General features: G+C 42.3%; 1 protein-coding gene across 2 annotated transcripts; it reads right to left on the reverse strand.

The window, feature by feature from the left end:
• On the reverse strand, window positions 1–27934 carry LOC101481962 (striatin). 2 transcript variants are annotated; one of them, XM_004559754.5, is made up of 17 exons: window positions 27581–27933; window positions 14231–14334; window positions 11968–12041; window positions 10059–10137; window positions 8885–9049; window positions 8586–8721; window positions 8325–8487; window positions 7487–7597; window positions 5456–5599; window positions 5208–5344; window positions 4456–4631; window positions 3922–3969; window positions 3714–3835; window positions 3454–3621; window positions 3221–3361; window positions 2523–2711; window positions 1–1567 (listed from the first exon to the last, which is right to left on the reverse strand). In XM_004559754.5, exons 1-17 carry the CDS (start codon window positions 27791–27793, stop codon window positions 1398–1400), a joined length of 2340 nt encoding a protein of 779 aa, XP_004559811.1. In that variant the 5' UTR covers window positions 27794–27933; the 3' UTR covers window positions 1–1397. The 2 variants fall into 2 exon arrangements, with proteins under 2 accessions (XP_004559811.1, XP_004559812.1); XM_004559755.5 differs by lacking the exon at window positions 7487–7597 and having other exon boundaries at window positions 27581–27934.
• Between the last annotated feature and the right edge of the window lie 2 nt (window positions 27935–27936).

The raw sequence follows: 27936 nt of genomic DNA on the forward strand, positions 1-27936 counted from the left end.
TTAACATTTTACAGCAGGTTTTATTTTGAACATACTTTCATATACAAACCAGTGACTGAGAAAATGGCTCATTTGAAGCTGTACTCTACTCGTACAACATCGTAACTTTTCTTATTACCCTCCTCAGTTTACAGTAAACTGGAATTGCAGGACATTTCTCTTCCCTTGGTGTCGGATGGTCAACTCATTTCAAATAGTCCTAAAGTACTGCACTAATTTCCTGCTAAACACTGGACTACTGTAAATATCTGGACATGATACATCACATTGTAGTTAAGCATGTCCACACGACTGGGGAAAATTACATACAGTACAAGCCATTCATTTCAAACATGAGCAAACTGGCCAAAAATCAGTTAATTATGCCTAACGTTGACATCTAGAACCAAGTTTGAATTGTAATTATATAACCAAGATGGTTTACTTTGGACACATATGTTGGTAATCTTACTTCTGAAGTGTACAATTACTTGAATCTAACAAACAGGCAATATAATTAATGGTTTTTATCACTCTACCAGCTTTGAAATGCACAAAACTGATTCCCCAACCACACTTATCAAAAAGGAGCACTCAAACTCACGCTGCACAGTAAATTTTAAGACTGAATATATATTTTGTTTATTATAAGCATTTGTAATTTTACATCCAATGTTAAAATCAACAACTTTGTGACAACCAGCTCCGATTCGCCGCCACCCCCCTCCCTCCCTGTTCCCCGAAAACAAGCTTGTTAAAATAACGTTTTCAAGACCTTTTTAAAGCAAAGGCACATTTGTCAATACGTGTTTTTAAAAAGGAAAATAAAGGCAGGCCAGCAAGCAGAGTCAGTCTGGGAAGCAGACAAAGAGGAAGTGAGAGGCTTCCGTGACAGCTCCAGCGGACCTTCGGTACCCCACGTTTCTGGAACACAACAACAAAACCTGACTTGGAGTAAAGGGCCCGGACCTGGTTTTGTCTCAGAGGGAAGGTCGAGGGCCTGAGGGATCCGGGGTGAGCGTGAAACCACACGGGCAGAAGAAGAAGACGGGGCTTGAGACTTCATTTCTCCACTTCACGCTCTAACACTTGTCCTGAGCCTCCGAGCTTTCGAGGTTAAATTTGAGTCTGTATGCAGGGGCGCTGTGGCCGGTCACACCCAGGCCTGCCTGGATGGTAGATGGGGGACCAGAAGGGCAGTTCCCCTCCCGACTGGCCTCCCTGCTGACCCTTTCTATGGACAGTCACAGCCCTGCTAGTGGCTACATAGTCTGCAAGTCCGACAGGAGACCAGTGGGCTGGGTGAGGTGGGATTGGATCCCTGCCTGAAGGTCCTTCCTCTGCTGTGTCGCCATTGGTCCCTGATCACGGGAAGATGAGTCAGAGAGCGGGGCTGTGGGGGGAGACGCAGCTCCGCGTCATACAAACACCTTGGCGAGAGCGTCTGCTCCAGCACTAGCAATGTAGCATTTTGACGGATGGAACGCCACATCGTGGATCGATTCCTCAAACTTCTTTCTGTGAGCCGTGAACTCCTGGATGCAGGTTTTACTCTCCAGGTTCCACAGACGGATAGAGCAGTCGTGACCTGTGGAGAAGATGACGAGTGAGAAGAGTTGCAGAAGTGAATTTGCGCGAGTATGAACAGCTTTATGAATAGGGATGGGTACCAGTATCTGGTGCCATTATGGCACGGTAGTAACTGTAGTAACCAGACCTACTGAGATGTCATACACTTTGGATTCTAGCCAATCATTTTACCTTTGCAAGCGTAGTAGGCGGGCCCAGGTACGTATGTTCTTTTAGAGCAGAGCTACAGATTAAAAATGCCCTGGCTGTACTTCACAGCAAAAGATGCAAACTCAGCAGCAACAAGTGCTTTAAGGTGATACTGTGCAAAGGAGGTAACACCTCGAATCTGATGAAACACCTGGCGACGCATTGAGTTTTTTTAAAAGCCGAGAAATGCACTGTATTTGATAGCTTGATGCAAGACCTCACACCACATCTACTGCAGGTGTGGGTGCCTGTTATCGGACCCGGAGTTAGCAACATCCCCCAAGAACCCGAAGAGGAGAGTCCTGGCCCCTAGCCCTGCCAGTGTAGCAGAAATGATGACGGATGATGATGGCAGCAGCAGCTGTTCTTCTCTGCGTGAGTAGCTTAATGTTGTTCATGTGTAATTTACGTTCTGTGTTCTCCATTCTTTAAGCACCGGTTCGAGCACCGGCACAGTTTCAAAAGTACCGGTTTGGTACTGGTATCGGAAAACGTAAACGATACCCATCCCTATTTATGAACACTCTTATAAGTAACCCATAACAGTGTTATAGAGAATAATCCTTTAATTGTCCCACAAGGGGAAATTTGGTGAATATTTTGAGAATTCTAAACACTGTATATTTTCTTCTAACTTCAGACGCATCTAAAATGTTTCCAAGTAAATTCAGCCGACACACTGTTGGGCGAATCCACCTAATAAACCAGAAAATGTTAGTTTTGGTAAATTAAATCTAGGATAGGGAGATTCATAAGGTACTTACTGCCTGACATAAGATAAAGTCCATTAGGGTCCACTGCTAAGCTGGTGACAGCATCCAGATGGGCCACCATGGAGTGAATCAGCTTCCCACTGTTGTTGTCAAAGAACTTGATGTGTCTGTCCTCCTGCGCAGTGATGGTGATGGGTAGAGTGGGATGGCTGAGGACCTTGTTGATGTGAGAGGGAGTGCCTGTTGAAAACAGATGAGCACAATGGACTTTAAAACAGCAGCTATGAGACAGCAGAATAACTAAAGGGATGATCGGTCGGGGGGGAAAAAAAAAAAAAAATCTCTTTTCAAAAATTTACAAATCAGGGTTCTTGGCATAAATATAAATTATGGATTTAAATGCACATGTACAATACAATTTTAGTTTTGTAGACCTCTCATAAGTTTTTTTGATGCTGAAATGCATATTTAGTGTTGTAAAACACATATTACAAATACTAAACATTAACATCTATCTCCAGATCTTTCTAAAATTAAACTAGTTTGGACAACAAGCAACAGCAGCGTTTTATTTCCTTCAGCCACCACTAGATGTTAGTAAAGACCCTTTATTATGGCCTTAACATGTCTTCAAAAATAGCTTCAACCCCTGAAAACTTTTACTGGTGATAAGCTTTTAAGGTTTTTCCTCCACCGCTATCACACTGTGCTAGTGTTGGTGTGTTAGTGACCAACAGCTCCAAACCTACCTGGCTCCAAATTGGACTCCAGACTGAGAACCAGCTGACGGGTCTCCATGTTGAAGAGGCCGATTTGCCCGTTTGTGAAAGATGTGACCAGATGAGCTGGATCACTGCACACCAGATCTACCGAGGAGGGAATTCCCAGCTCTGGTACAGGAAAAACACAAACAAATTATTTTACCTGCTCAGTTGACAAAATGTTGAAAAACGAGGATAAGCAAGACGAGTAAAGTCAGTACTTTTGTTTTCGTTGAATACTGCGAGGGCAGGTGAGGTGGTGTTGGCGTCCCACAGTCTCACCGTCCCATCCGCGGAGCAGGAGAGAAGGCGCTGGTGTGCGCTGCTGTACACCAAACCCCAAACAGAGTCCGTGTGTCCGCTCAGGGCTCCTCGCAGCACAGATGGATCTGTGAGAGAAATAATGAAGAAGAACTCCATTCAGACATCGTGATCTGATTAGAAAACCCTCAAATTACAACAAAACCCACGAGGCTGTTACCGTATGAGTCGTAGGGGTCGATGTTGGGATTGGGGGTGTTCCAGCACTGAATAGTCCCGTCGACACCGCCGCTGAAACACTGCTCCCCTGTACTGCTCATCGCCACACTCAGTACAGCACCCCTGTGGTGTAAATCATGAATCATCTATTAAACCAGCACTAACACAAAGTTTTATTCACGCCGTGTTTTGTTTTTGTTGTTTTTTACCTGTGAGCCCTGAAAGTGTAGATCGGTTCCACATCTAAGGACGTACTTCTGCAGACAAACAATTTGCATTTTATTATGACATACAGAACTAACCAGCAGAGAATAAATGTCAAAGACTTGATTAAATGCTTTAATGTGCCGTTGCACCACTGAGCTGACATCACACTGTTTAATTGTCTTATTCACAGTAACTGTTCCCCTTAAAAATGACTTCAGCTTCCTAAAATCCAAATCACTACCAGACTGTGTGTGGGCTGCAGAGTTGTGACACGGCAATAACAAGTCTTGGGAAGCAGTGTCGTCAGCTCTTTGTCACACATGGGATCGGTTTCCTGTGACTGTATCATGTGACGGCACGGCAACAGAGACAAGCTCACTCCTTACGGGCTTCCAGTCAAACAGACGAGCTTTTCTCTTTAATCAGCGTCGCTCTGCTGCTGCAGCACGACACGCTGAGCTCAGAGCGTCTGTGCGTTTAATTATTAAAAAACAAAAACAAAGGATGAGGTGATGTCTGAGTAAAGGCATTCGTACTTTTTGGCAGGAGCGGTCTTTTGGAGGTTCCACATCTTGAGCGTGTGGTCTTCTGAAGCGGTGATCAGGACGGGCTCCACGGGATGGAAGGTCAGAGCCCGAATCCCATCAAAATGACTCCTCAGAGTGAATTTGGGGTTCCATGTTTTTCTCATGGCGTCTTTGTTGTTTCCAATCTGAAGAGAAGATGGCAGAACTCAGCATCCAATCAGCAGAATGAACAGCTTCATAAAGTATAAGCAGCAGCTCAGAGCAGAGCCACAGTTGGATGCGAAGGATTTTGTTTATTTATTAGCAGCATAAAGTAACAGTTTCATAGATTTATATATAAAAAAAAGAAGTATGATTAAAAAAAACCCTCAAAGGCAGCATAACTGTCACTATTTACTGCCTGTCATGAAAACAACTTAACATCTTTGTTAATTTTTCAGTACTTTGATAAACATCCTTTTTTTGCATAAAATAAACATCAGCCCATCTTAACACAACAAAAAAAACAAAAACTTTTGGAGCCACGTGACTTATATTATTGCAGTAAATGTGATCTAAAAAGATCTTTTATCTTTATTACATTTTGTTGGCAACAGTTTATAAAAACAGCTTTTTGATGTGTTTTTCCCCTGTGACTTAGACAATGTTGTTGCGATCAGAGAAAGAAAGCAGGATGCCACATAAGCTAACATAAGGAAGTAGTTTTCTCTGAAGAAGTGGTCCTGTGAGTCTTTGAATGATTTCTGTGTTTTCCTACTCACATCGTAGGCGAGACTGTCGGCCTCGTTGGCCACAGTGAGTCCAGCCAGCTCCCCCAGGCCCAGCTCACTCTCCATGGCCTCGTCCGTGCTCATTATGAAAGACTTCCCTGAGGTGGGCGGGAAGGTCAGCGACTCAACTGGGAAAAGAACAAACAATTAAATAAACATGCAACCCGATAACTTTGTGGGCAATTTTATCTGATCTATTGTTTGACTTCTACATCCTGCTGGTATTTTTTCTGGAGCACCTTCATCCGTTCGGTTTGCATCGTGCTCGTTGAATCGGGGTACGTTGGGCCGGGATTGAGGGGCGGGTGCAGGCTGGATGTGGGATAAGTCCTCTGCATCTCGAAGGTTAGCCAGCATGTCCTGCAGCTTGGATCGATTGGGTCCTGTTTAGCAAGTCAGGTTAAGAGTTAAAACAAAAAACACACACATAAAAATATTTTGTCAAAAAGCTGCAACTACAGGCTGAAAGAAAGAATGCAGATAAAGACGGAAGGAAGGCAGCATTAAAAGGCAAGAAAATAAATTATAAACTCTGATTGTAAAGGAAGGAAAATGAAGAGAAGCCACCAGAAAAAACCTCGTAAAATGAGAAAAAGAGAAGTTGCTGAGGCGCATTCATCACCAAAGGGTGTGCTGTGTGGAGAGGGTAACTTCAGATAGAGCTGCGTTTTGAGGCGTGATAAATGAATATGTAGTGTTTACTGTGCAGGACTACAGGGCTGCATGCATTTCCTAACAGAATTAAACCTGATTGTTCAAGTAAGTCGTTTGACTGTTTTTAAAAGTCTCCTTGTGACAGAAAGCAAGACTGCAGGCATCAGCTTAGCTTAGCATACAGTCCGGAAAGAAGGGCAATAGTTGAGCTCAGAGCAGCTGCCAGGGAACCTGCAGAGACTTGAGGTAGTCCCTGGGGATGTGTACGACACGCAAACATGGAAGTGGACTTTATCTTCTAATCTATTTGCCTTTATACTGGGTGTAAAATATGTTATACATTGTATATATGAGGTTTCAGCAGGCCATGGGCTTGTCTATTCATTTGGGAATTGAGCCCATTTTTCAGGGTTTCTGGAATAAACAAAAGGCAATTAACAGCTAGAGCTAAATGTAATCCCTCTTTTGTTTCAACACATGTTCTGCGAGCAACCGGAACCTGCTCAAACCAGATGGTCAATAATGAATATGCAGATATCTGTTTATATTAAAAAGATTGCCAATGGGAGGAAAGCTCTGTTGACTCTTACCTGTTGTTTTCATATAATGGTCTCTGAATGGGTCAAACTAACAAAACATAACAGACTAATTAGCTTCAGAGGTGGATGTAGCTCAGTTTCCTTACATTACCGTAGAGGAAGGGCAGCTGTTATGCTGCTTATAGCCAACAGATGGATAACAGAGCATATTGATCGTACAATTGAATTCTCAGCCCAGTAGAAATATTTCTCCCCCCCCAAATGTCAAACTACTTCTTAAAGTGCCAGATGATCTCCTCCACACAGGCACCAAAGTGATAAAGCTCCAACACAGCAGGAAAAAAAGCCAACTGTGTAAAGTGGTGTTACAGTCAAGAGCAGAAGAAAGTGAAGCAAACTTGTTGTTGATCTCATGATTCAATCACAACAGCAGGAAAGCAGAGCGTGGGTCTCAAAACAAATGTGAAATCTAAGAGCTCTCAGTGGCTGAATGGGTCTGAAGTGGGCTGCCATTATGAGAGCTGTAGTATTCAGCTGAGTCACTTCACTGAGTCACTGAAAAAAAATAGCGTTTAATTGCCATCAATTTATGGCAGCGGCAAAATTACTCGTTACTGTTGCATCAACATGGCTGACAGATGAGGGTAAAGATGGTGAGGATTATGTTATTATGACTGGAGAAGATACAGAAACAGATGACTGAGGGTACTATTGCTGGCCCAGATGGGACACAGATGGACCTATCGTCACGGCTAACCCATTAATCTTATATTTGACAGTGTAGAGGAGAAGATGAATACGGCTAAAAAAAAAAAAAAAAAAAAGCTTAAATGGGATAAACATGCATTGAGCATAACAATGAGTTTGGACAGGAAAATGATCACCAGAAGACAGAAGAGACATCAGTTTGAAAAGACGAAGAAGACGAGAGACAAAAAGATAAATGAAACTGAGGAGCAGCCAGAGACGGAAATGAAATTTTGTTTTTGATTTTAGGCTTTTTGGCTTAGCTCAGGAAAAGTCAGGCTCTACAAAGAGAGGAGAGGGAGGGAGGCAGCATCGCCCGACAGGACTTACTCTTCACCCCCTTTTTCCCCTTGCGCTCCTTTTTGTACTGCTCCTTGAGTTTGGTTATCAGGCCCGGGTCCACGTCCCAGGCCTCAGAAATGGGAACCTGCTCGTCCTTTTCTACACAGGGAGAACAAAACCAGACCGAGAGGCTGTTGAGGAACTGGCCTGGTCGAGGCCCGATTTGCCTCGCAGGGCCAAGGCTCATGCTCTCCTGGAGGCTTCCCTCAGGAGAGCAGAAGGTCTGAGGTGAGCACCTTTGACATTACATAACTGGGAGCAGCATTTTCAGGCATCTCTTTTAATCTGCTCACGATTTCTTTTCCAGTCTATGTAAAAGTAATGGCAGGGTTGTTAATGTCATGTGGCGGGTTCTCAGTGCTAAATCTGACCAGAAAAATCATCCCATGCATAGTCTAGTGTACTGACTTTAGGTTTACAGATGACTCAACACTAAGATCTGTGGTCAGAGTCAAAGAAAACACCTCAGCATGACATTAAGCCCATTTTTTTTGATCAGTGAGATACACCGGGAACACACAAACAGGAGTGGGATGCACATTGTGGTCACAGGTTGGCTGGCTATGGGAACACACGGCGGAAAGGATAAGAAACTATGATTAAACATAAACTCCCAACATCATGACTAATGACCACAGCATGATATGTGAATGACAAGTACTCCATGAACGGTCACCAAACTGAAAACAAGATCTTTACATTTACTCACAGATAATACAAAAAGGAAACATTTTGATATCATAACTGCTCTAATTGTATCTAGTGTCTGGCTAATAGTGTCATCCACTCCAAACTCTGATCTGTTGGTGATTAACGTGTGACTCACCCCAGTCTGTGCCGTCCCCGGTGCCTCTAGTCTCTGGCGAGGTGTCCATCTCGTCAGGACTAGACAGGAAGTCGAAGCCCTTCATCACTTCCTCTGTGTCAGGGTCCTCAGTGGTGTCCATACTGGCGGGCGACGTAGACGATGCAGGCTTCTTCCTGATGATCTGCAGGGAAATCATTGCCGGCCATTGTTAATAGTATAGTAACAACTTCTGCAAAAACACGTGAGAACAGAAGGTGGGAAGGTCGACTGGTTTCTTACCGTCCTCGATTCCACGTTAGTCCTGTCTTTCCCCTCGCTCTCCTCTTCCTCGTCTTCATCGCTGAACTCAGCAGCTGCATTCTCAATGAACTTGAAGGCTTCCAGTACAGCGCTGGTGTCAGAGAGCTCCGTTTTCCTGTTGAGTGAGAATGATTCATGCATTAAACACACAGCTGCACTAACTATGCTTTTAAAGCAAGCCTTTCAATTCCATTATATCAGCTTTATTTGACTTTCATTTTCAGTCATTCTGTGATATACAAGGAGTGTATAGACACCCTTAAAGGGTGTATGCTCACCCTCTGGTGCCCTTTGTTGTTGCGTCTGTCCCGTTGACCAAAGGCTCGGTGCTCGTGCGTTCCCCTGTCCTTCCAGCTCCATCCCCGGCTAGTCCTAGCAGTGCTCGGACTCGCTGGGACTTTACATCTAAGATGGTGTCTGTGTAGCCCACCTCCTGTAGGTACCTGGAACAAAGTAAGAGGATTTAAATATGGATGCATATGGTTTCCCCCAAGTTTTTAAGTAATATTTGTGCAGCAGTAAAGTCCTGCAGTGACGCAAAGAAAGACAAAATTAACCTGGCTGCGTTACTTTTACTGTCTTGACCTCACCATGAAAGACACAAAAGCACTTCTCGCTGTTAAAAATGTCTCTAACAGTCAACAGTCTCACCACGACAAGCTACTCATCAGATATTACACCTGCCCTGTGGGGACGCAGAAGAAGCTTTAGCAATCTGAGCGGGCGACTGAATGAAAGGGAGGGGTGTTTTAGCACATTATTGATCTGTCCCATGACACGAACTCGTGAATAAATTGGCTGCATCATCAGGCGGCATGTTGGGGCAGATGATGTGTGAGGCTGCCTGATGGTGTCTGGTTTATTTACAATGACAGACTAGAGAGCAGGATGATAGGATAACCACACTCTTGAGTGTGCTGGGTGCACCAGAGGAAAGGAAACACACGGAGCAGGTAATGATGGCTGCTGGCCATGTGAGGGAGCCCTTTCCCACACTTTCTTTTTTGGCCCATAGTAAGTAGACTGACACAAGGGACAAATATCTCAGAGAAATGTAAGCAGAGGTTGGAAATTGATTAAACTTGATTCAAACCAACGCTTTCTGCTTATTGGGCCCATTCTACGTGTTTCTACAAAAGGGTTTCAGTTTTCTCGGTTCTGAGTTTGAACACAGTGAAGAAACAGCAGAAAAAAGGTGTGCATGTGACTCAGGGAAAGGCTGTCATGAGTTTGACGTAACTGATTTGCAATGTGCAACTGCCAGGGAAAAAAAATTGCCTCCAGCAATGATTAAGCAATTAATAAGCTTGGAAGCACACCATTCCAGTGATTTGGACATTTCAGTTCTCAACAGAAGACGTCGATTTCAGTGCAGTTAATTTTAGCGAGTTTAGTAGGTTTCTGGGTTGAAGACCGTTTTTTTGATCGAGGTTTAAAAGCGCGTGCACTCACTGTCTGAGGAGCTGACGGCCTTGTTTCCAGGACAGCTGATTGTTGAGCGATCCAGAAGTCTCGTTCTCATTGGCCTCGTCTGGAGAGAGACGAGGAGGACACAAATCAGGGCAGCGCAAACAGACATTATTTCCACTCTGTAAACACGACCGAGACATTCCTAAATCACAGCAACCATACACTCGTGTACTCAGTTTCTTTCAGTCTATAAAAGGTTAAACACACTTATAGAGAAAAGAGTATGGTTTCTCTTTGAATCGTTCCAGTGAAAACGAGTTGATTTATTAATAAACTCACTTAAAAAACAAACAAAACAAAACAGCTTTAAACAAAAATATTTACATCCTTTAAAAATTTTTGTTCATTTGACAAACTGGATTTTGATGCTGCTTTGACTTTAAAGTGGATTTTCAAAAACTCACTGTCACCAGCTTTTTCCGTGACGTTAAAGCAAAAACATTTGATGTCGTGTGATGAATTCTAACACCGCTGAAACGACTCGTCTCTGCCCCACCCGTCTCATGACATACTAGAAAGATCAACAACGTGTGCTGGTGCTTCCAGCATCCAGCCCGACACGCTCCGTCTTTCTATGACAAACAATGAAGGTTTTCAAAGCTCACTTTGATACTTTAAGTCAACAGTCCGTTGGCGAGTCAGCTGGGAATTTTGCATGGAGCACAGAGACGCGTTAATGAGGTTTAGACTGGGTGGGAGAGTGTGCGTATTTATGTGCGTTGCAGGGTGGAATTGGCAGGGCAGAGAGATGAGAGTGCCTTAAAAACTGGGTCATGCCTAATTCAAGAGGGTGATGAGCGGGCAGGTGTGCCACCACACCAGCAACACCTCCCACTTCTCGTCTCTCACTCCCCCCACCCGCCCCCATCAACCAACACCTCTCCCCTTCACCTCCTCTCATTCATCAACACTTCAAGGGCTCGGGTGCTTTGAAGAGCTCTGATGAATAGAGATGAGGAGAGGAAATATCCCAATCTGACTTAACGATGGCAGTAGACCCAAACATGAGAGGCCAATTAAACTATAATAATATAACAAGAAACAGGTAGCATGCAGATTTCAGAGTGATGCTGCTGTTAAATAAGGTAAAGGAAAACACGCTAGAGATGGAGAACTGATGCCCAGCATCAAAGATTAATTTGTGCGAATTCTTCTAACTTGGTTTTAGTCATGCAAAGAGATTTGGTTGCATTTCCCAGAATTCTTGGATGTACATTCCCAAGCATCGAGCTCATTTTCCAACAACTGTGTAGCTGCTTTCCATCAGCAGGTTGAACTAGAAATGGCTACATTTTCACATTTCTACGCTCTTAAGGACTTCTTATCTATGTTGAGCTGAGAGGGAGTTGCACCCCTCACTTCAACACTAGTAGCTTTCATTGTGTGGACTGTTTCTGTTTTGATTGTTGTTCTCACAGCATTAAAGAAAAGCAGTCATTTTCATTACAGCTTACCAAGCAGATTAACAAATAAGTTAACAGGAAAAGGAGCACATTCTCGCAGTTGTGAGGCAACGGCAAGGTAATACTTGTGCTGTTTGAAAACTCATTACTGATTTACTGTTTCAGCTCCAATTACATTGTTTCTAGAAATCGGTTTTCCAGAAACAATGTCACTGTCACCCTGAATAATCCTAACCATTTCTCAGGGACTGGTTTCTATGAAAAACCTCTAAATGCTCTAGAATGAAATATTTGTACTATGGCAACGAAACCTAATCTTTCACTATTCAGGAACTTCTGAACAGATCTATCGAGACAAACAAGATTCAACACGATCGCAGGAGCTTCGCATGTGTAACCATCCTGTCACCAGAGGTATGTGAACTCAACAATCACAGTGATTTAGTGTGAGGAGGTGGAGCTGGCCGTTTGGGTCTCCATGGACTTACCCGAGTCGTAGCTTGGAGGCTTCATGTCACCTTGGTTTAACTCTGTCCCATATTTTAACTTGTGGTACTTGGCTCTGGGAGTAAAAGAGAGAAAGGAGAAAAAAGGGGGACAGAGGCAAATAAGTAAACAGGATTGATCAGAAACGGCCCAAAAAAGCTATTTAAAAAACTCATTATGCACAATATTTGCATAATAAGCTCCCAAAGTCGGCCCAGCTGCAACTTGTTCTACTTCTCACAGACCGGTTAGCTTAAACAAGAGGCACACTTGTAATAGGAACGTAAGACAGCGTGTACCGAATCATTAAATAGCATATTTCTGACAGTATATAAAACAGGACTGCTTTGAACTCGAATTTCCAGCATTTATCGGCTCATCGTAGTCTCCTGTATACGAGTGAACATATTCAAATTAAATTATTTGAATGTTTAGAGACAAATAAGGAAACAGGTAAATATTCACATTTGAGCAGCTGAAACTAGTAAATCTGTCTTTTTTTTTTTTTAAACCAAAAAAGACGACTTAATCAGTTTTCTGTTAACAAACAATTAAGTGACTAATGTTTTTTTCAGCTGTGGGGGATAATATATGCCAACTGACATAATAACCTTTTACTCTACAAGCCTTTAGGTTACAGTCGCTGAAATTTTATTTAATTTGTTTGACATTTCCAGTTGCTGTTCAAAACGGATAAACATTAATGCAGTTTACACATACAGTGATGACATCACAGTTTCAGGTGATTCAGCTTTCGCAATAATGACGTGAAGTTTCTTCCAGTGGCTTCACACGCATCCACAACAGTGGAGTCCACACAAGGAGCGCTTGTGTTCACTCATGTCTGTGATGCAGAGGAACCATCACATGAGAGCGGTGTGAAGCAACCCCCATCAAAATCTAATTCATTTTAAATTGGGTACACCCTACATTCAGAAAGCCATTCCTGATATTGCTTTGAGATACCCTCGGAGACATGACCGGTTGCTTAGCAACCAGGCATAGTGGTAGTAATTCTGGGTTAAGTGTTGCTCCAGAGGCAACGTCTGTAGTGATCTCACTGGAGAAAAGTAGACAAATACATGCTGCAAACAGCCAGAAGAAGATCTGACGCTCAAACCCAGAACGATGCTCCTCGCAGAGCGCATGGAGGCAAAATATAACTAACCTCTGAGGTGACCGGAGGAACGAGAAAGTGCTAACCCATTCTGACACCTGTCTAACTCAGTTGTGTTAAGGCCCTCATTAGCCTACACAATCTCCCTGCTCCCAGATCTAATTATGATACCTGCAGCCAGCCATTTCATTTGTTACCTACCCCAGTTTTCACTTTCTTGTGTTTAACCTTTACTTATCCAGGGAGGACTCTGCTCACTGTCTTGGTTCAGCAATGCTTCTTCAGCTCACAGGCTTCAAACACAATCAGAGCCTTCGACTGTCAGCCACAGAGCAGTTACATACATCCTGTGTGGTTGCTGAGACAGTGATCCGAGTGCCTGGCTACATAAAGAATGCACTAAATCACACTTACAAAAATCCAGAGGCCTATTTTATCAGTTTAAAGACTGTTAATTCTTCAAGCCCCGCTGGGGTAATGTGCTCGGTGGCTGAGACACTTTAATAGAGATGTGTAGACATCACTGACATCTCTGTTCCAGTGTGCAGCCATGCTTCAAAGAGAAAGGGAAATGCAAAGTGTTGTCACCACCACTACTACTGCATCGCCCTTTCGTCTTGGAAAGAACGTGCCAACGGTGACCTCGCCTTTGGTAGAGAGAGGACTCCTACTCCTTCCAATTCTGTCCTCCTGTTGGGGACCGTGCAGCCATGAGCATCTGACAGCATACAAAGCGTTCATGCCAACACTTGCTCTCAACTGGAGACATAACACCAGCTGGACTCGGGGGAATCTCTCTAGCACTCTGCTTCTGCTGACACCAGCTGAGACATCAGACTGGGACAGAGAAAATAAGAGGAAATTTTGGGGGGGGAGCCCACTACTCTTTAAGCATCAGTTTAGCTCCGTGGCTGAGCAGGCGACACGGCATATGGCTGAAACACAGCGGTTCGAATCTTTATCAACAAATCCAACGTGATGCTTTGTTGACTAGTGAGAATCTGACACAGCTACGGTACCCCTTAAAACAGCAGGAACCTTTTTTTTTTTTATTATAAAACCTGAAAACACTGCATTTGTTGGAGACTTGCTGAGGTATGTGTGTGCTGTGGGTGGGCTGCAGAAGAAGTGGGTGGTAGGGCACTCACCTCTCTTGCTTCAGCGCATACTCGAGCATTTTGATCCTTCTGACAAGGTCTTTCTTCAAGTTCTCCTGGCCTTTCCTTTCCCCCTGCAGGAAGGCGATTTGGGCCTGAAAACACAAAAATAGGACTGTCAGTAAATAGCTGAGAGAGTCACAGTGGTTGCTTTTATAAATAGAGCTGACGTCTCAGAGGTTTTGCCATCTTAGATATTAGTTAACGACGTCAAAGAGATTTTCAGATGTTGCCTCACATCTGAAAAACAACTTCTTTTGTCAAGACTAAAATAGGATGATGTCAAATCAATGTGTGTGGCATGATGGGAAATACAAAGCCTATCTGTACTATTCTATTTTAATCTAACCTCCTCACTCCCCCCACGCGGCAACCGTCCCCCTCCCTCTCCACGCCACTGTCTCTCTTCACTAACAGGCAACAGCTGTTGACGCACTCGGTCTGAGTCAGCGTTACATTACATTGCCGGGTACCACACGCGTGCGGCCATGTGTGCACACATACACACTCGCAATGACAGCGGTGTAGCATACAAACTCACGGTGTAGCATACAGTACATGAGCTGCAGCAAGGGCACTAAAAACACAATCCAGTGTGAAGTGTTTTGCTGTGTAAAGAAATTTTTAAAAGGAAAAAGAATTATCAAGAGAGGTAAAATTACTCTATATGGTTGTATTTTATGAACCTTATTATGCCTTTTCATCCATTAAAGCAAAGCTGGTATGGCTGGTTTTCACCTTTTGAGTCCACCATGCACGTCCTCATGACAAATATTTTCCTGGTGACACCGACATTAGCAGGAATCTCAGAGGACTTTGGCAGGTGTTTATGTGTCCGTCTGTGGGCAAAGTCTTTAAACCACGCAAGATACACGCACAAAACAACACAGAGGTTTATTTAAGAAGAAATTCAAGGTATAATACAATCCAGCCTCAGTCTGATGATTTGATGACCCAAGCCTGATGTGTCTTCATCTGGCATACACAATATTTTTGAAGACAATTAGGTGATTAATTCAGAGAACTCATTGAGACTGCTGCTCAAGTAATTCCATCACAAGATGGTCTCTAGTCTTTTATTATTAGATAGCCCCTCTGTTTTTATGTGGTTTTAACAAACTCAATTATTGTGAGGCTGGAGAATGAAAATCATTTTAAACACAGGAAAAAGGCTGTAAAAAGTCACAGATCCTGTAGAGAATTACAGTATCGCCTCCGAGTTTTAGCCAAATTAGCAGACGTTTCCTTCTGGTTTTGTTCTGTAATAATGCTATGTGTGTCTAGATCAAAGAAAAACGCACATTAGCATACATTTTCACTTGAAAAAAAAAAGGAAAGAAAAAAAAAGTATGCGTTCTTCCCAGCTTAAAGATTCCCGTTTTGGTTAAGTGTGTATTACATCCTTATAAATATGCCTTCCACTAAATATAGTCACAGGAGCCAAATAAAAGATAAACCAAACAGACACAGTCCATCGGACATTATGAGGTTACAGCAAGCCGGGCAAATGACTCTTAAAAGCTGCTAAAGTGTGTAAAAGCTGTGCTGTTTACAGAGAGGATGAGAATGCCGCCGTTTCCATTTCACTGCTATAATAAAATTGCTGTAGAATCCATCTCAGTTGCTAAATGATCACAAGAAAAACAAGAAGCACAAGAAGGGATTTAAGTGCCTCTGTGGAGCTAGGAGGAGATGACAAAATTAACTGGAGTAATGTTGAAAATCATTAACACAACCTGAACAGCATCATTAAGGTCGATATGTTGCAAAGAAAGATGGAAAGCAGGAGCACAAGTCTGACTGCTCCTGTGTTTAACTTCAAAAAGAAGATGACGATTCCCTCTAAAAACATCCAAGCTCACATCTTAAGGGGATGGCTATTAACTTGTTTCCCTGCATTTCACTCTACATGCAGAGGATGGTGCGAGTTTGAGTGGGTTGTATCACAGTTTCACATGGATAGCAAGTAGCGCTGCTGCAGCTACTGTTGCCTGCAACAATGAGTCATGACAGCACTTCAATCTGCCTCGAATTATTATGAGCATTTCCTTCATCTCTCCATCACCACAGTCATCTGTAGATGAACTCATCAAAACCAGCCTGCTGTTGTGAAAGTGCAATTACACCTCAGAGTATTTGTCCTCAGTGTGACAGTGCAAACAGCATGGAGTTCAGCTAGGATCAGTCGCGTGATAATAGTGTACACGTGCTTTGCTTCTGAAAGCTGGGTAAGCAGCCACTCTACCTCATACCACTCTAACCATTATATCTACACAGTCTCCAGTTCCTTATTCAGCTTGTTTTATGTGCATTGATCGATAGCTGCATCCATAGTAATGTATTCGGGACTGACAACAACAATATTAACTTTTACTCATCCTTGAGCCACTATGGATGTTGATGGACAAACAAACAAACAAAAACTATTAAACTTTTACTTATTTTTCTCATATTCATATATTGTTATGGTGGATCCAGGTGGATGTGCATCCAGCATAGCCAGTGTAGAGAATGATGAGTGTACACGTTACACCTGGTGCTACTTCAGAGTGTCTTAGGTCAACTGAGAACAGCTGGATTTTTGGCTGGGCTAAAGCTCAAAGACGAGGATGCCCAATCTATAAAGGGCGATGCTGAGGAGAACTGCCAGCTTTAGTAACGTCATGTCACTGAAGTGTTTGTCTTGTGTTGATGTTCAGCTGAATGACTTGTTATTGTAGTTCCAGTTAAGACAAAGGCCAGAATTACTGCTCAGCTAAGCTGCTCTATAACTCAACTAAATCTTCCAAAGCACACATAAGAGAGACAGAAAATGATATACAAATACTTGCAGAATAACATTTTACTTGCCATGTTACCTTCAATATGCCCTGGCAGCAGAAGATTTATATTTCAGTCCACATTTCAGAGCTTAGACACAAGAGCTATAGACACAATTTCACACCGTTATGTGAGCAGGTAAAGGGTGTAAGATTTTCTCAGCAGTGATGCTCTGCTGTAACCTTTGATGCATGTATGGGTTTGTGTTGTCCATTCTTATCATTCCAATCAGATTCATGCTAAGACGTGGACAACAGGAGGAGGCAGGGCTGTAAAGCAACTGATTACCTGGTGGAAAACCAGGTGAGAGGGCGGCAAATTAGAAGAATGTAGTTATAAAGGACGGAGGGGAAAAAGGCTTCTTTCAAAGAGAGTAAGATCTGAGGAGATGCGCAAAGCTTCAGCGTCAATTAAATACAAATTATTTTATGCTCTGAATCATGTAAAGCTACTCTAGTAGAGTCCAAGAATAAAAACATGGAGCTGTCCAAGAACAAAACAGGCTCATAAAAAGGTTCATGATGAAAGTAAAATAATAGAGTGTAGAGGACTAGAGAAAATTACAGTAAATTCCAAATCATACACATCACAAAAAAGACAGTAAGCCCTTATTTATCAGATGAAACACAGATTTGTCCCTGCGGGTGGACTAATGATCAGGTTTGTAGTAGAGCTGGGCGATAGAACGATAACGATATGTATCGCGATATAACTTTTACTCGATAGAGAAATTAAGCTATCGCGATAGACCTCGCCGCTCTTGTCCTCTTAAAAAAAAAAAAAAAAAAAAAAAAGGTCAGCCAATCCAAATTAAGCAGCGCAGAGCCGAACCAATCACAGCCGCAGCGTCACGTCGCGTGACTTGTTACGTACAGCACAAGTGCCAAGCCGCAGGTGTGTTTGTTTGGGAAACAGCCAGCGCGTAATGGAGGAAATGAGTGTGCCGACTAGAAAAATCAACCGAGCGTGACCGAAGAGAAAACAGATGATGGTTGCAATGCCGGAGAGATTGTCGGACGGAAGAGCCATAGAAGTCCCATAGTGTGAAGGTATTTCGGCTATTTCAAGTCTGACAAAAACAGAGTAGCGTGCACTGTAAATGTGCCGAAAGCAAGTCTGGAAATACAATAAACTGGTGCATGCGTCACACTGCGCCACGTTATTGTTTCGGTGAAATGAATTTCTACAATACTGTTACTGTTAATTCTACTCTCTGCAGTGTTTAAATGCTTACATATACACACAGTTACTGTCCCTCCACACATACGACTCGGTTCTGCTTCTATGCCCCAGCTTTGTTTACTTTTTCCCACCGAGGCTTCTAGACTTCTGATTGGCCAACATTTCTGCACGGTTAGGAATCTAGCGCCACCTGCTGCTTTGGCATGTTCATAGCAGCGTTTTCCTTCATTTCTGCCTTTATGTGTGGACGGGATTATTTTTTAAAACGAAAACTGAAAATCTCCGTTTTCAAAAATACCCGTATACGTGTGGACGTAGCCTCAGTCTCTGACTGGAAGCGCTAATTCGTCATTCGGCTTTTGTCAGACTAAAGTAACTGTTAAAACTGTTTGAAAAGCTCAGCTATACAACAAGGAGAGATTGAGAATTTCCTTTTAGTTCTCAGTTTATTTGATATTGACAAAAGTTAGTCAGTTTTGTCTGTTCTTCTGTAAAATAAACTAAGATTTATTTTTAGAATTAATATTTTGTTTCTAAGTGGAATTGACAATTTAGTCTGTTTCGTTTGTTCTATTTTGAAACTTAAACGCTTTAGCGGCTGCCTTTTGTGTAGTTTGCAATATTTGCCTTTATTTATCTGAAAAAGTCTCATGTTCCTTAAGTACATCTACCCTGTTGAACTTATTATGGGAAATAAATATTTAAATAAAAACAAGCTGCTGATTATTTCACATTTTACTTGTGAGCAACGGCACATTTAAATCTTACAAATATAGTTATATGGCTTATATCGTGATAGATATCGTTATCGCCTGAAATGAAAAAAACATATCGTGATATGAAAAAATCTCATATCGCCCAGCTCTAGTTTGTAGGTATGACAGAAGGAAAAGAGTGGCGTCAATGATGACTTATTAATAAATGGCTTTTGCACAGAAACACAGAAATGATCATGGGATGAGAAAGGACACAAATAAGGAATTAGAAAACTACTGCATCAGGAAAATCATCACAGCTTGGCTGGCTCTTAAAATAAGTTATACTGTTTATACTGGCTCGAATCCAAGTATCAGTAGCGATCACTGCTTTGGGGCACTGAAACTGGATAACGAGTAAAAGGGTCCACTTACAACTTCATTAAGCTAATTTTGGAGCTATTTTCCATTTAATGGCTCTCATATCGAGTGAATCTGGTCTTTATTTGCTGAAGCAAAAAAAGTACATTTCAATTAAAATGTGTCACGACTGCTTCAGTGGAGAAAAACAGCTCAATTGTTTCCACAATGACAGCAAAGGCAAGGCCACACAGTGAAGTCCTATCAGATCCAAAACGATGACAAAGTGTAAGAACAACTCCAAAGGCTGTTATTTCACTCCGGCTCAATTCACTGTCTAATGTTCCACCGCAGATGAAACTGTACATCTGTGCTGCTTGAGATAGCAAGTGGCCATTCACTCCCTTATCCACATGAAGCGCTGGCCCAGGGACCCCTGGAGTCCTGCCGTGCCAGAGATAGAGAAGAGTGCGGCTCTGTGAATCTCTGGCTCGCCATCTCTTCTCCATCAAACATTAACCTTGGGAGGAATGCAATGAGTCAACTCTGGCCATAAAGAGACACAGGAAGCATTTAATTCCCAGCCTCACACTGACTGCATTATTGCGCTGCTGGATAAGGGCTCCTTAGTGTGTCTGAGCAAGAGACATGTAGAATGGGGCATGCATCTAGAGCGCTGGGCTTTTCAGAGACAGGAAAAGGAGGCAGAAGAGATAGGCTAATGCTAGGATAGAGAGGAAAATAAACAACAGCCACTAACCTCTAGATCCTGGTAAGCAGCACTGGTAAGATGGTTGGCTAGCATTAATCTCTTCTGTTTTGAATAACTCTATTCTAAATTTAATTAGTAAAATAAGGAAACATGGACAGGTAGCAGCTTTCACTGCTACTCTACTACTAAATGAAAATATATCTAAGATACAGGTCTACTTTATTCTCTTAGAGTATTTAAAGGAGATACTGATTTTATAATCTTGCGGTATCATTTAGTTTGATGACTGTGGCTGCCATACCATTTACAAGAAAAATCATCTTCATTTGTAACCTTACCACACTTGCATGACTCTGACAAGAGTTAAAAGGTGGATTACTTAACCACACAGTGTTGGCAATGAATGAAAGACAACAGAAGGAAAACAATTCTGTCAAATGTCTTCTTCCGCCTTTCAACTTCATTTTCAGTCAATGAATGTATGATGACTGCCAACCCCATTTCCACAAAATTTAATTACACGAGACTTTCAAGTCTACGATTTGCGAATGCCAGACATGTTTTCTTCCAGACTAGTTCTGCGTCACAGTCAAAGACGTCCGCAAAACAATGAGTCTATTTAATCAACACAGTGAACAGTGTGAAAAATCCTTCAGCAAGGCTGAGCTCATCACACGAAAAAAGAAATTTGCCGGATATTAATGCATATTTTCGTGAGTAACCACATGCAAAAGAACGGCCACGCAGGCTGGACCTCCAGCCGCAGACTGAGAAGGTGGGGGCAGGGGGGTTGTGTAAATCCCACGTTTACAATTCAAACATCTTTTCTTTCAGGGAACACCGGATTTACTCTCACCATCACCACAAACTAGAGAGCAACGTGATGGCCGCCCCGATAACTAGCCAAGTACATTCCATGCATGCCATAACAAAAGTACCAAAAGGAAGAGAGGAGAAAAAAGAAAGAAAGAAAGGAGCCAAAGAACAGAAGAAGCAGCAGGACAGAGGAGCTGGGGCTAATGTAACGTGGCTACAGCAGATAAACATGAGCTCTTTGCAGCTCATCTGGAAAAGAATGAATCTTTGGTATTTGCACCTACTATTTCGAAACACAAGCCTCTCGTTTACATGGACACTTTGTCAGAAAACTATTCATACTGAAGTGCAAAACAGATATTCTGACTCAAGATGTTGTTGGTTGGATTTGCTCCAACCTGCAATGTTTACCAAATCCTCAGTTCATGTAATATTCTATAGCTACACTAAAAGGATCCAAGTTTAAGACCTTTCTGATACCACGCTGAATTATTTGGTACCCTTTCAACGTAAAGCAAAGTGTAAAGGTCACAGTCATTATTGCAACACATTTTTGCATGGTCTTTGCAAACCCAGCACAAAAAAGTACAGAGAACTCAAAACTCAGTATTGCATTGATACACAAGTAAGGAAATCAACAGCGCCATAGAGACAGCAAACACTGATCACTTACCGATTTGCAACATTGGGTGTATTAAAAACAATTGTGGACAGATATATTAGGAACAGTGACCACAGCTTAGATATAAAGTCACCTTTTATAAGTCCCTTTGTTGCAGTTGTACATTAAGGTTGAGTCCAGCTGAAGTATTCTTTTTACTATCCTAATGCTAACACCAGTTGCACAACCCTTTAGCCGCCTCCTCCACTCAGCATGCCAAAGGTAACTTAAGTGTTTGCATTATGACAGCTCTTTCCACACCCGCTCACTTCCAGTCAGACAGCACCTTTTAAAAGGCTGCAAACAAACTGCATATATTTCAAATTCAGAGCTCATGTGCATGAGTAGAGACTCAGAAATGCTTTGATGAGCAGCTTAGTGTTAGTCTGTCCAAACTGTGGTGTAGATTTCTGCTTATTTTTCTGGAATATCTCTTGCCTCCCACCTTTTGTACAACACCCAGAAATCAAAAGACAAATAATCAAACTGGCAGAGGCTGCTTCAAGTCAAAAACACATCGTTTTCACTTGAGCTCCATTTTACACTTAAACCATCATCAATCTCATGTGGAGCCGACACCACGGTGCTACCTCGGAGGGTGCAAACACAAGCCTTTTTTGTTGGGCTTCTTAAGGACAAGGGTGCTGCATCCCATGTTTCTGCATTAATATTGCATAAGCCTCGCGTTGCACATGCAGACACGAACACATGCAGGTGAAAAGCTACATTTTCTTTTTCAAACATCAGCATTTTCTCTGACAAACAGGTTGCACGGCTTTAAGGTGTTGTCTTTGTGGAACTGCATGTACTTCAAACTCAGAGATCAGCACAAACAGCAGCTTAACAAGGATGAAGAGTGTGATGATGTTCAAAGTCTGAAACAGGCAATTTTAAGACAGAGTTACTAAAAAGAAAAGAGCCTGTGGGACTGAAAGGTCTGTGTCGTCCCCGTTTTCTATATTACTTTGGTTTAAAGCTAGTTTGACACAGTTTTGACTTAATTTTCAGACGTATGCAGCGTTATCATTTCTTGTATAAACTATAATATGATGCAAAATGTGCTGGTGGATAAAATATGAGTAGAAGTTTTAGAAAAGTTCGACTCTAATTTGTTTTAAAGACAGGGAGAGAAGCATTTCAAATAAAAAAGGCAAAATGACAGACCAGATTACATCGCATTGTCACCACATTACATCAAGACAACAGCAATTTGATCTGGTGAGTACACCAATTTACAACTCTGACAAACTGCTGACCTCAAATTTACAATAACACGAAAGGAGGCAGCTCTCCCGCACACCCACGTAGGCAGATGAAGGCTGTAAGTGTGAATGGAGGAAGGAGAAGGGAATTAACAAGCCGACAAGGCGGTTCTGCAGCACAGAGAAGGGCTCTGGTGTCAGTCCAACGGTGGCAGCGGAGCAAAGCTCAGAGGGCCGGGCTTTAGTTAATAAACACAGATCCAGTCGGGCTCTTTCACAGGAAAAACACAATCCCCTTTAAACTACTCATTACATTACAAGGGAATATTTCATACGAGGTGTCGATAGCTGCCTTCTCAGTCTGTGAGATCTTAAAAATGTGCACAGTGTTTCTTTGGGAGCCCAAGTTTCCTCTGCCAGTTTCAGAAGGCAAGGATATTGAGAAACCGGTACTTATACTACCATATTCTTGGATGGAAGCACGTACTTTTTGTACTTTCCCACTCAGAGGCGCACACTGAGAGGGCAAAAATAGCCTCAGCTTGGGGGTGGACATAGTATCGACTCAGGAATGACGGTGACTCCCATTTCTGAATTTTTGAATGCCACGGCATGCTTGTGTAGATGTTTGTGCACAGTTCGGTCCTTCTTTTTGTTGCACCATTGAGTTAAATATGCTTCAGGTTTTGCCATTAGTAAAAGTAAACACAACATCACGGCAATAAGTCATCTACCGGAGGCAGGGTAATTCTAGGCTGCTGCCGTCCACACGGAGTGAAGTAATCAAATAGCACGAGACTTCTTATCATGGTAATCTTATTCATGGTAAAAGCTTTTGGTGCAGAAATACAAAAGATGCTTCTATACTGTGAAGACAGCCCACGTTTCAGTGTGCACCCACATGAAGCCATCCAACACCCTGTGTCACCTTCAACCTTCTCCTGGTGTCAAATTATGGCTGCTGACAAATACTTCTGGCAAGGAGATACTCCACGGAGCAGGGATTTCCCCATAACTGGACAGCTAAGGGAGCACAGTGGATGGCCTGTACAGGAAGTCATTTTGATTCAAATTCAATCATCATAACTGAAATAGATCAGCAGTAATCAGCACAGCAGGGTGATGCGAGCTAAATCAATATAGCAATATGAACACGATTTTTTTTCCCCCTTTCTAAATGACAGATCGCTCTTACAATATGAAAATTGTATGTAAAGATCCTGGTAAATAACCAAAGGTCAGTTCGGTTTACTGGCCCCTTCTCTATCATTCAAATTAAAAACCAGCTAAACTAAACAGGCAAAGCCCTCCTCTAGTTTCAGTGCCAACATAAAGCTACTCTGACCGATCCGATGGCAATTTGAGTGACTGTTCAAGCGTTCAACTGGAAAGTAATTATCAGACCACTGACTAATTAAAAAACAGAAAAATCAATCAACTCTTTTCCATGGTATATAATATCAATAAACTCTTTACACTGATAGACACAATCCATGGCTCCTATTCATGCTGGATACTGTAAAGCTGTCTTCTGGTTAATTCTATCCAGGTTTTTATAACCTATTATAACTCGGACACCAACCCTTGCAGGGACTGGATTAACAGGAAAAATAGGAAAACCGGGGGGAGCCGCTACAGCTCACCTGGTCGAGCAGGTGGCCCAGTCCTTGTTGCAGCTTCCTAGCCCGTTTTCTGACCATAATTCCTCCTCACTTTCCTGTCTACTCTACATCTATATGTGTATCAGATTACTAGATAATAACCAAATTCAAGTTTTAGGCTATCGGAAGTTACATTTTATCTTAACATGTTTCTGCAGTTGACAATAAGCATTCTGTGGTATGGAGAGAACTCAGAAAACTTTGATAGATGCATTATGCTCACAACTGCCTTAGCAAAACATTTCCTAGTGTACGCAACATTAGATTTCACTGCTAAAATAACCCTTTGACATTGTGGAAAATTATATTTTTAGCTAGCTAGCTGCATTTTGTTACCATTTCAGTCCTCGTTTGCATATTGTGGTGCCGCCCGTTTCCACTCCAGTGGCTACAGTTTTCTGCACAGGACGCTTGAGCTCCATCACTATACATTTGAAGAAATTACACTGAAAAAGTGATTTCCAGTCATTTAGGCAGGTTCATTGGTTGTTAGCTGCATCTTCAGCAATTAAAAAAAATGCATGTATTTGCTGTATTTCTATTATAAACTCTAAATTGAGTATCTTTGGGAATTTTTACAGCTGCTCTGATAATAGGAAAGGTGGACAATGTAACAATCACCAGTTTTTGTACATAATTTAAAAAGATTTATTAAGTTGAAATGAAATAATGATTATTCTGAGTTATTGTCATCAACTGTTATTGCCAAGATAACATACTAAAGAATAACTAGAGCTGTAACATATGACCACCAGCTCAACAAATCACCTCGACTGAGTCAGTCCACTTCTTACCAATGATTACTTTGCTGTAGTCAAACCATAAACGTATGATGTACAACAGCAGGAAAGGTTGGGTAGAGGAGAACAGTTTCTGTGCAGCTCCAGTAAAGAGGAGTGGCTCTGAGCATGACCTAACAGGCTGGCTGGACAACATTCCTACAGTACAAGCCCTGGGTTTGCCTTCCTCCCAAACAGTGACATAAAACACAGCTCCAACTGTCTGCCATTCATTGACTACACCACCAGTAATAAAAAAAAGGAACAAGGAATCCTGAGAGGTGATGAAACCGCTACAAGTACAACCTTGTCAAAACTTGTAAAGATCTCATATAAGATTTGAGTCTACAGCTAAAAGAAAGACATTGTGCAGACAAGATGATGAACACTATGAGAGGTATGTTGCAGTCGGATAAGGTGGAGAAGAAACGAATGCACTGTTGATGCTGTGTGGTATCTTCCATCCAGGCTCTAGGTCCACAACAGCCTTTCATTATTCATGCATGTCTATTTATGCTCATTTAAATGACTTGCTATCCTTTCTTCCTCACTGTGCCTCTTTTCCTGAAAGTTAACCCATCAAGCCCCTCTATTGGAAAAAGTTATGTATATCTGTGGAATAAGTAGGTGTTCCTCAAGGGCACAGCAAGGTTACTCTCCATGTGGAAGATTTGTAATATGTTAGTCATCGTTTATAATCCAATATAGTGAAATATTACCACTGAAAGACACTAAGGTTAACAGCAATGTTCACAATAGACAAACTAGAGGATTTATTTTAACCAGATACATCCTGTGCCACAAGGATCAGAGCACAAATATGACAAATCCAAAAGTTGCCAATTGTCTGGTGTAGAAAGAATGATTTTCAAAGGATTAACCAGCCTGGGGTTACGTATGACAAAAACAAGAACTCAAACTGAGCGCGCACTTTTTGCCGCCACAAATAAACCACCTAAAGAGCCGTACAGCAGCCTCTCTGTGCTTCACCGCAGTTGTTGCAGCTCCTTCGCTGATAAGCTTGCTTCATGACAGCACACAGGAAGCTCAATACCTCAGCCAGACTCAAAGTGCCGCATGACGCTGATGACTCAAAACCCTACTACACTGATGAGGGTACGTCACCAGTTTAGAAACAATGCCGTGTCTCCCTCTCCTCCCTTTGTTAGCTGAGGTCAGTAAATCCATGGAGCTTCCTGCTGCAAAAATCACAGAAAGTTCACTTTGGGATCCAGCAGCTGCCGCCCCACAGCCAGGTCAAAATATTGGAAAGAAAAACACATCTTTTAAACATTAGGTACAGTGACAAGAGCACATCTACAATAAGCTGCCCTCTCAACTCCTAGTTAAAAAAAAATAGTCTGGTGGAAAGAGCCCAAAATCATTTTAAACAGACCAAAAAAAGAAAAGAAAAATCCAATAAGGCTTCGTGTATTATAACCATTACTCCTGGAAGCCAGTATAGTCAGCATGGGTTAATTATTCACCTGCATACATAGTGAGAAAATTCAAATTCTAGTCTTACTGAGAATCTCAAGAAGATGAACTTTGTCAGACATCAATTTCTCGTTTAAGCAAACTCACCACTAAAGATCCCAGCTTGCATCAGGTTTGCAGATTAACAAAATTATAGTTCATGGGACGAAAAACCTGCTTTGTTCCTAAAATAAAATATAACAAAGCAAGAAAGTAAAATAAACCGCGAATAATTTATTCTGATGCCAATCGTGGAGATATCCCCACACATATATTTTTTTTAATTTAACCTTTATTTTTACAGGTAGCCCTATTGAGACTCAGTGACTCATTTACAAGAGAGACCTGTTCGATCTGTAAGAGAAACGCCGTGCAGTGTTTTAAATTCAGGCATCAGGAGTGGCTTTACATGGCAGCTAGCTTGCGATAAGATTCATAAACAAGACATAGTTACTGCACTCTCTTGTGTAGTGTGTGCCGTCTGTCAGCACTGGCAGCTCCCGAAAGATCAGAGCATAAAAGAAACCTGCTATTATCTCTCCACATCATTTTTTTTAATGGGACTGGGAATAAAGCACGATTCAAACAAACACAGGGTGATAGTAGATTTAGCTCGAAATAGCAAGTAGCCATAGTTTACGTTACACATGAACTATTTTGTCATTAAATCTAGCAATCACCTTGGTTTTAAACTGATATATTATCATGTTGAAAAACGCCTAAAGCGAGTTTATCAAACTATAAAAGTAGAGGGTAAGTTTCGTGGTTTTCGCCACAGTAAATAGGTCGCAAACAGTCGTCGTGCAGCTGGCTGAGAGGGGCGCTGCAGCTCGTTTAGCCTCTGAACTACAGCTAGCAAGCTAACCATTAGCCCGAACAATCAAACACACAAACTCAACGCGAGTTACTAGAAAAGGCCAGCCCTGGTAATGCCGCTAATATGTTGTCGTGTACAGAAAAAAATGCAGCTTTTTTACCTGTAATTCGGCTCGTTCCACCTCCCATTGTGCCCTTTCTACTTCGAAACGGGCCCATTCGTGCTGCAGGAAGTGCAAGATCCCCGGGATACTGTACTGCGCCCTAGCCGCCTCCCCAGCGTCGCCATCGGGCAGAGGTCCTTTTCCACCGCCGGGTAAAATGGAGTTGTTATTATTGTTGAAGAACACGCCGGGCCCCGCCTGTTCATCCATGGCCGGGCTCGGTGGAAAGCTTGGTCCGTTGTCTCGCTGACTCGATGTGCTATATATCAGCGGAAGGGTAAAAACCTATTGACGGCGTTCCGTCTCCTCGGCTTGGGGGAATGAACTCACTTTCTGACAGCTAGCTGTCATCC

Source organism: Maylandia zebra, linkage group LG13 (genome assembly GCF_041146795.1).
Source record: "Maylandia zebra isolate NMK-2024a linkage group LG13, Mzebra_GT3a, whole genome shotgun sequence".
Classification (NCBI taxonomy): Eukaryota; Metazoa; Chordata; class Actinopteri; order Cichliformes; family Cichlidae; genus Maylandia; species Maylandia zebra.

Coding starts and splice junctions, on each gene's coding strand:
- LOC101481962 (XM_004559754.5), bottom strand. CDS start 27,793: ATGGATGAACAGGCGGGGCCCGGCGTGTTCTTCAACAATAATAACAAC. Junction 12,042..14,230: donor TATGCGCTGAAGCAAGAGAG/GTGAGTGCCCTA, acceptor TTTTACTCCCAG/AGCCAAGTACCACAAGTTAA. Junction 2,712..3,220: donor GGAGTCCAATTTGGAGCCAG/GTAGGTTTGGAG, acceptor TGTTTTCAACAG/GCACTCCCTCTCACATCAAC.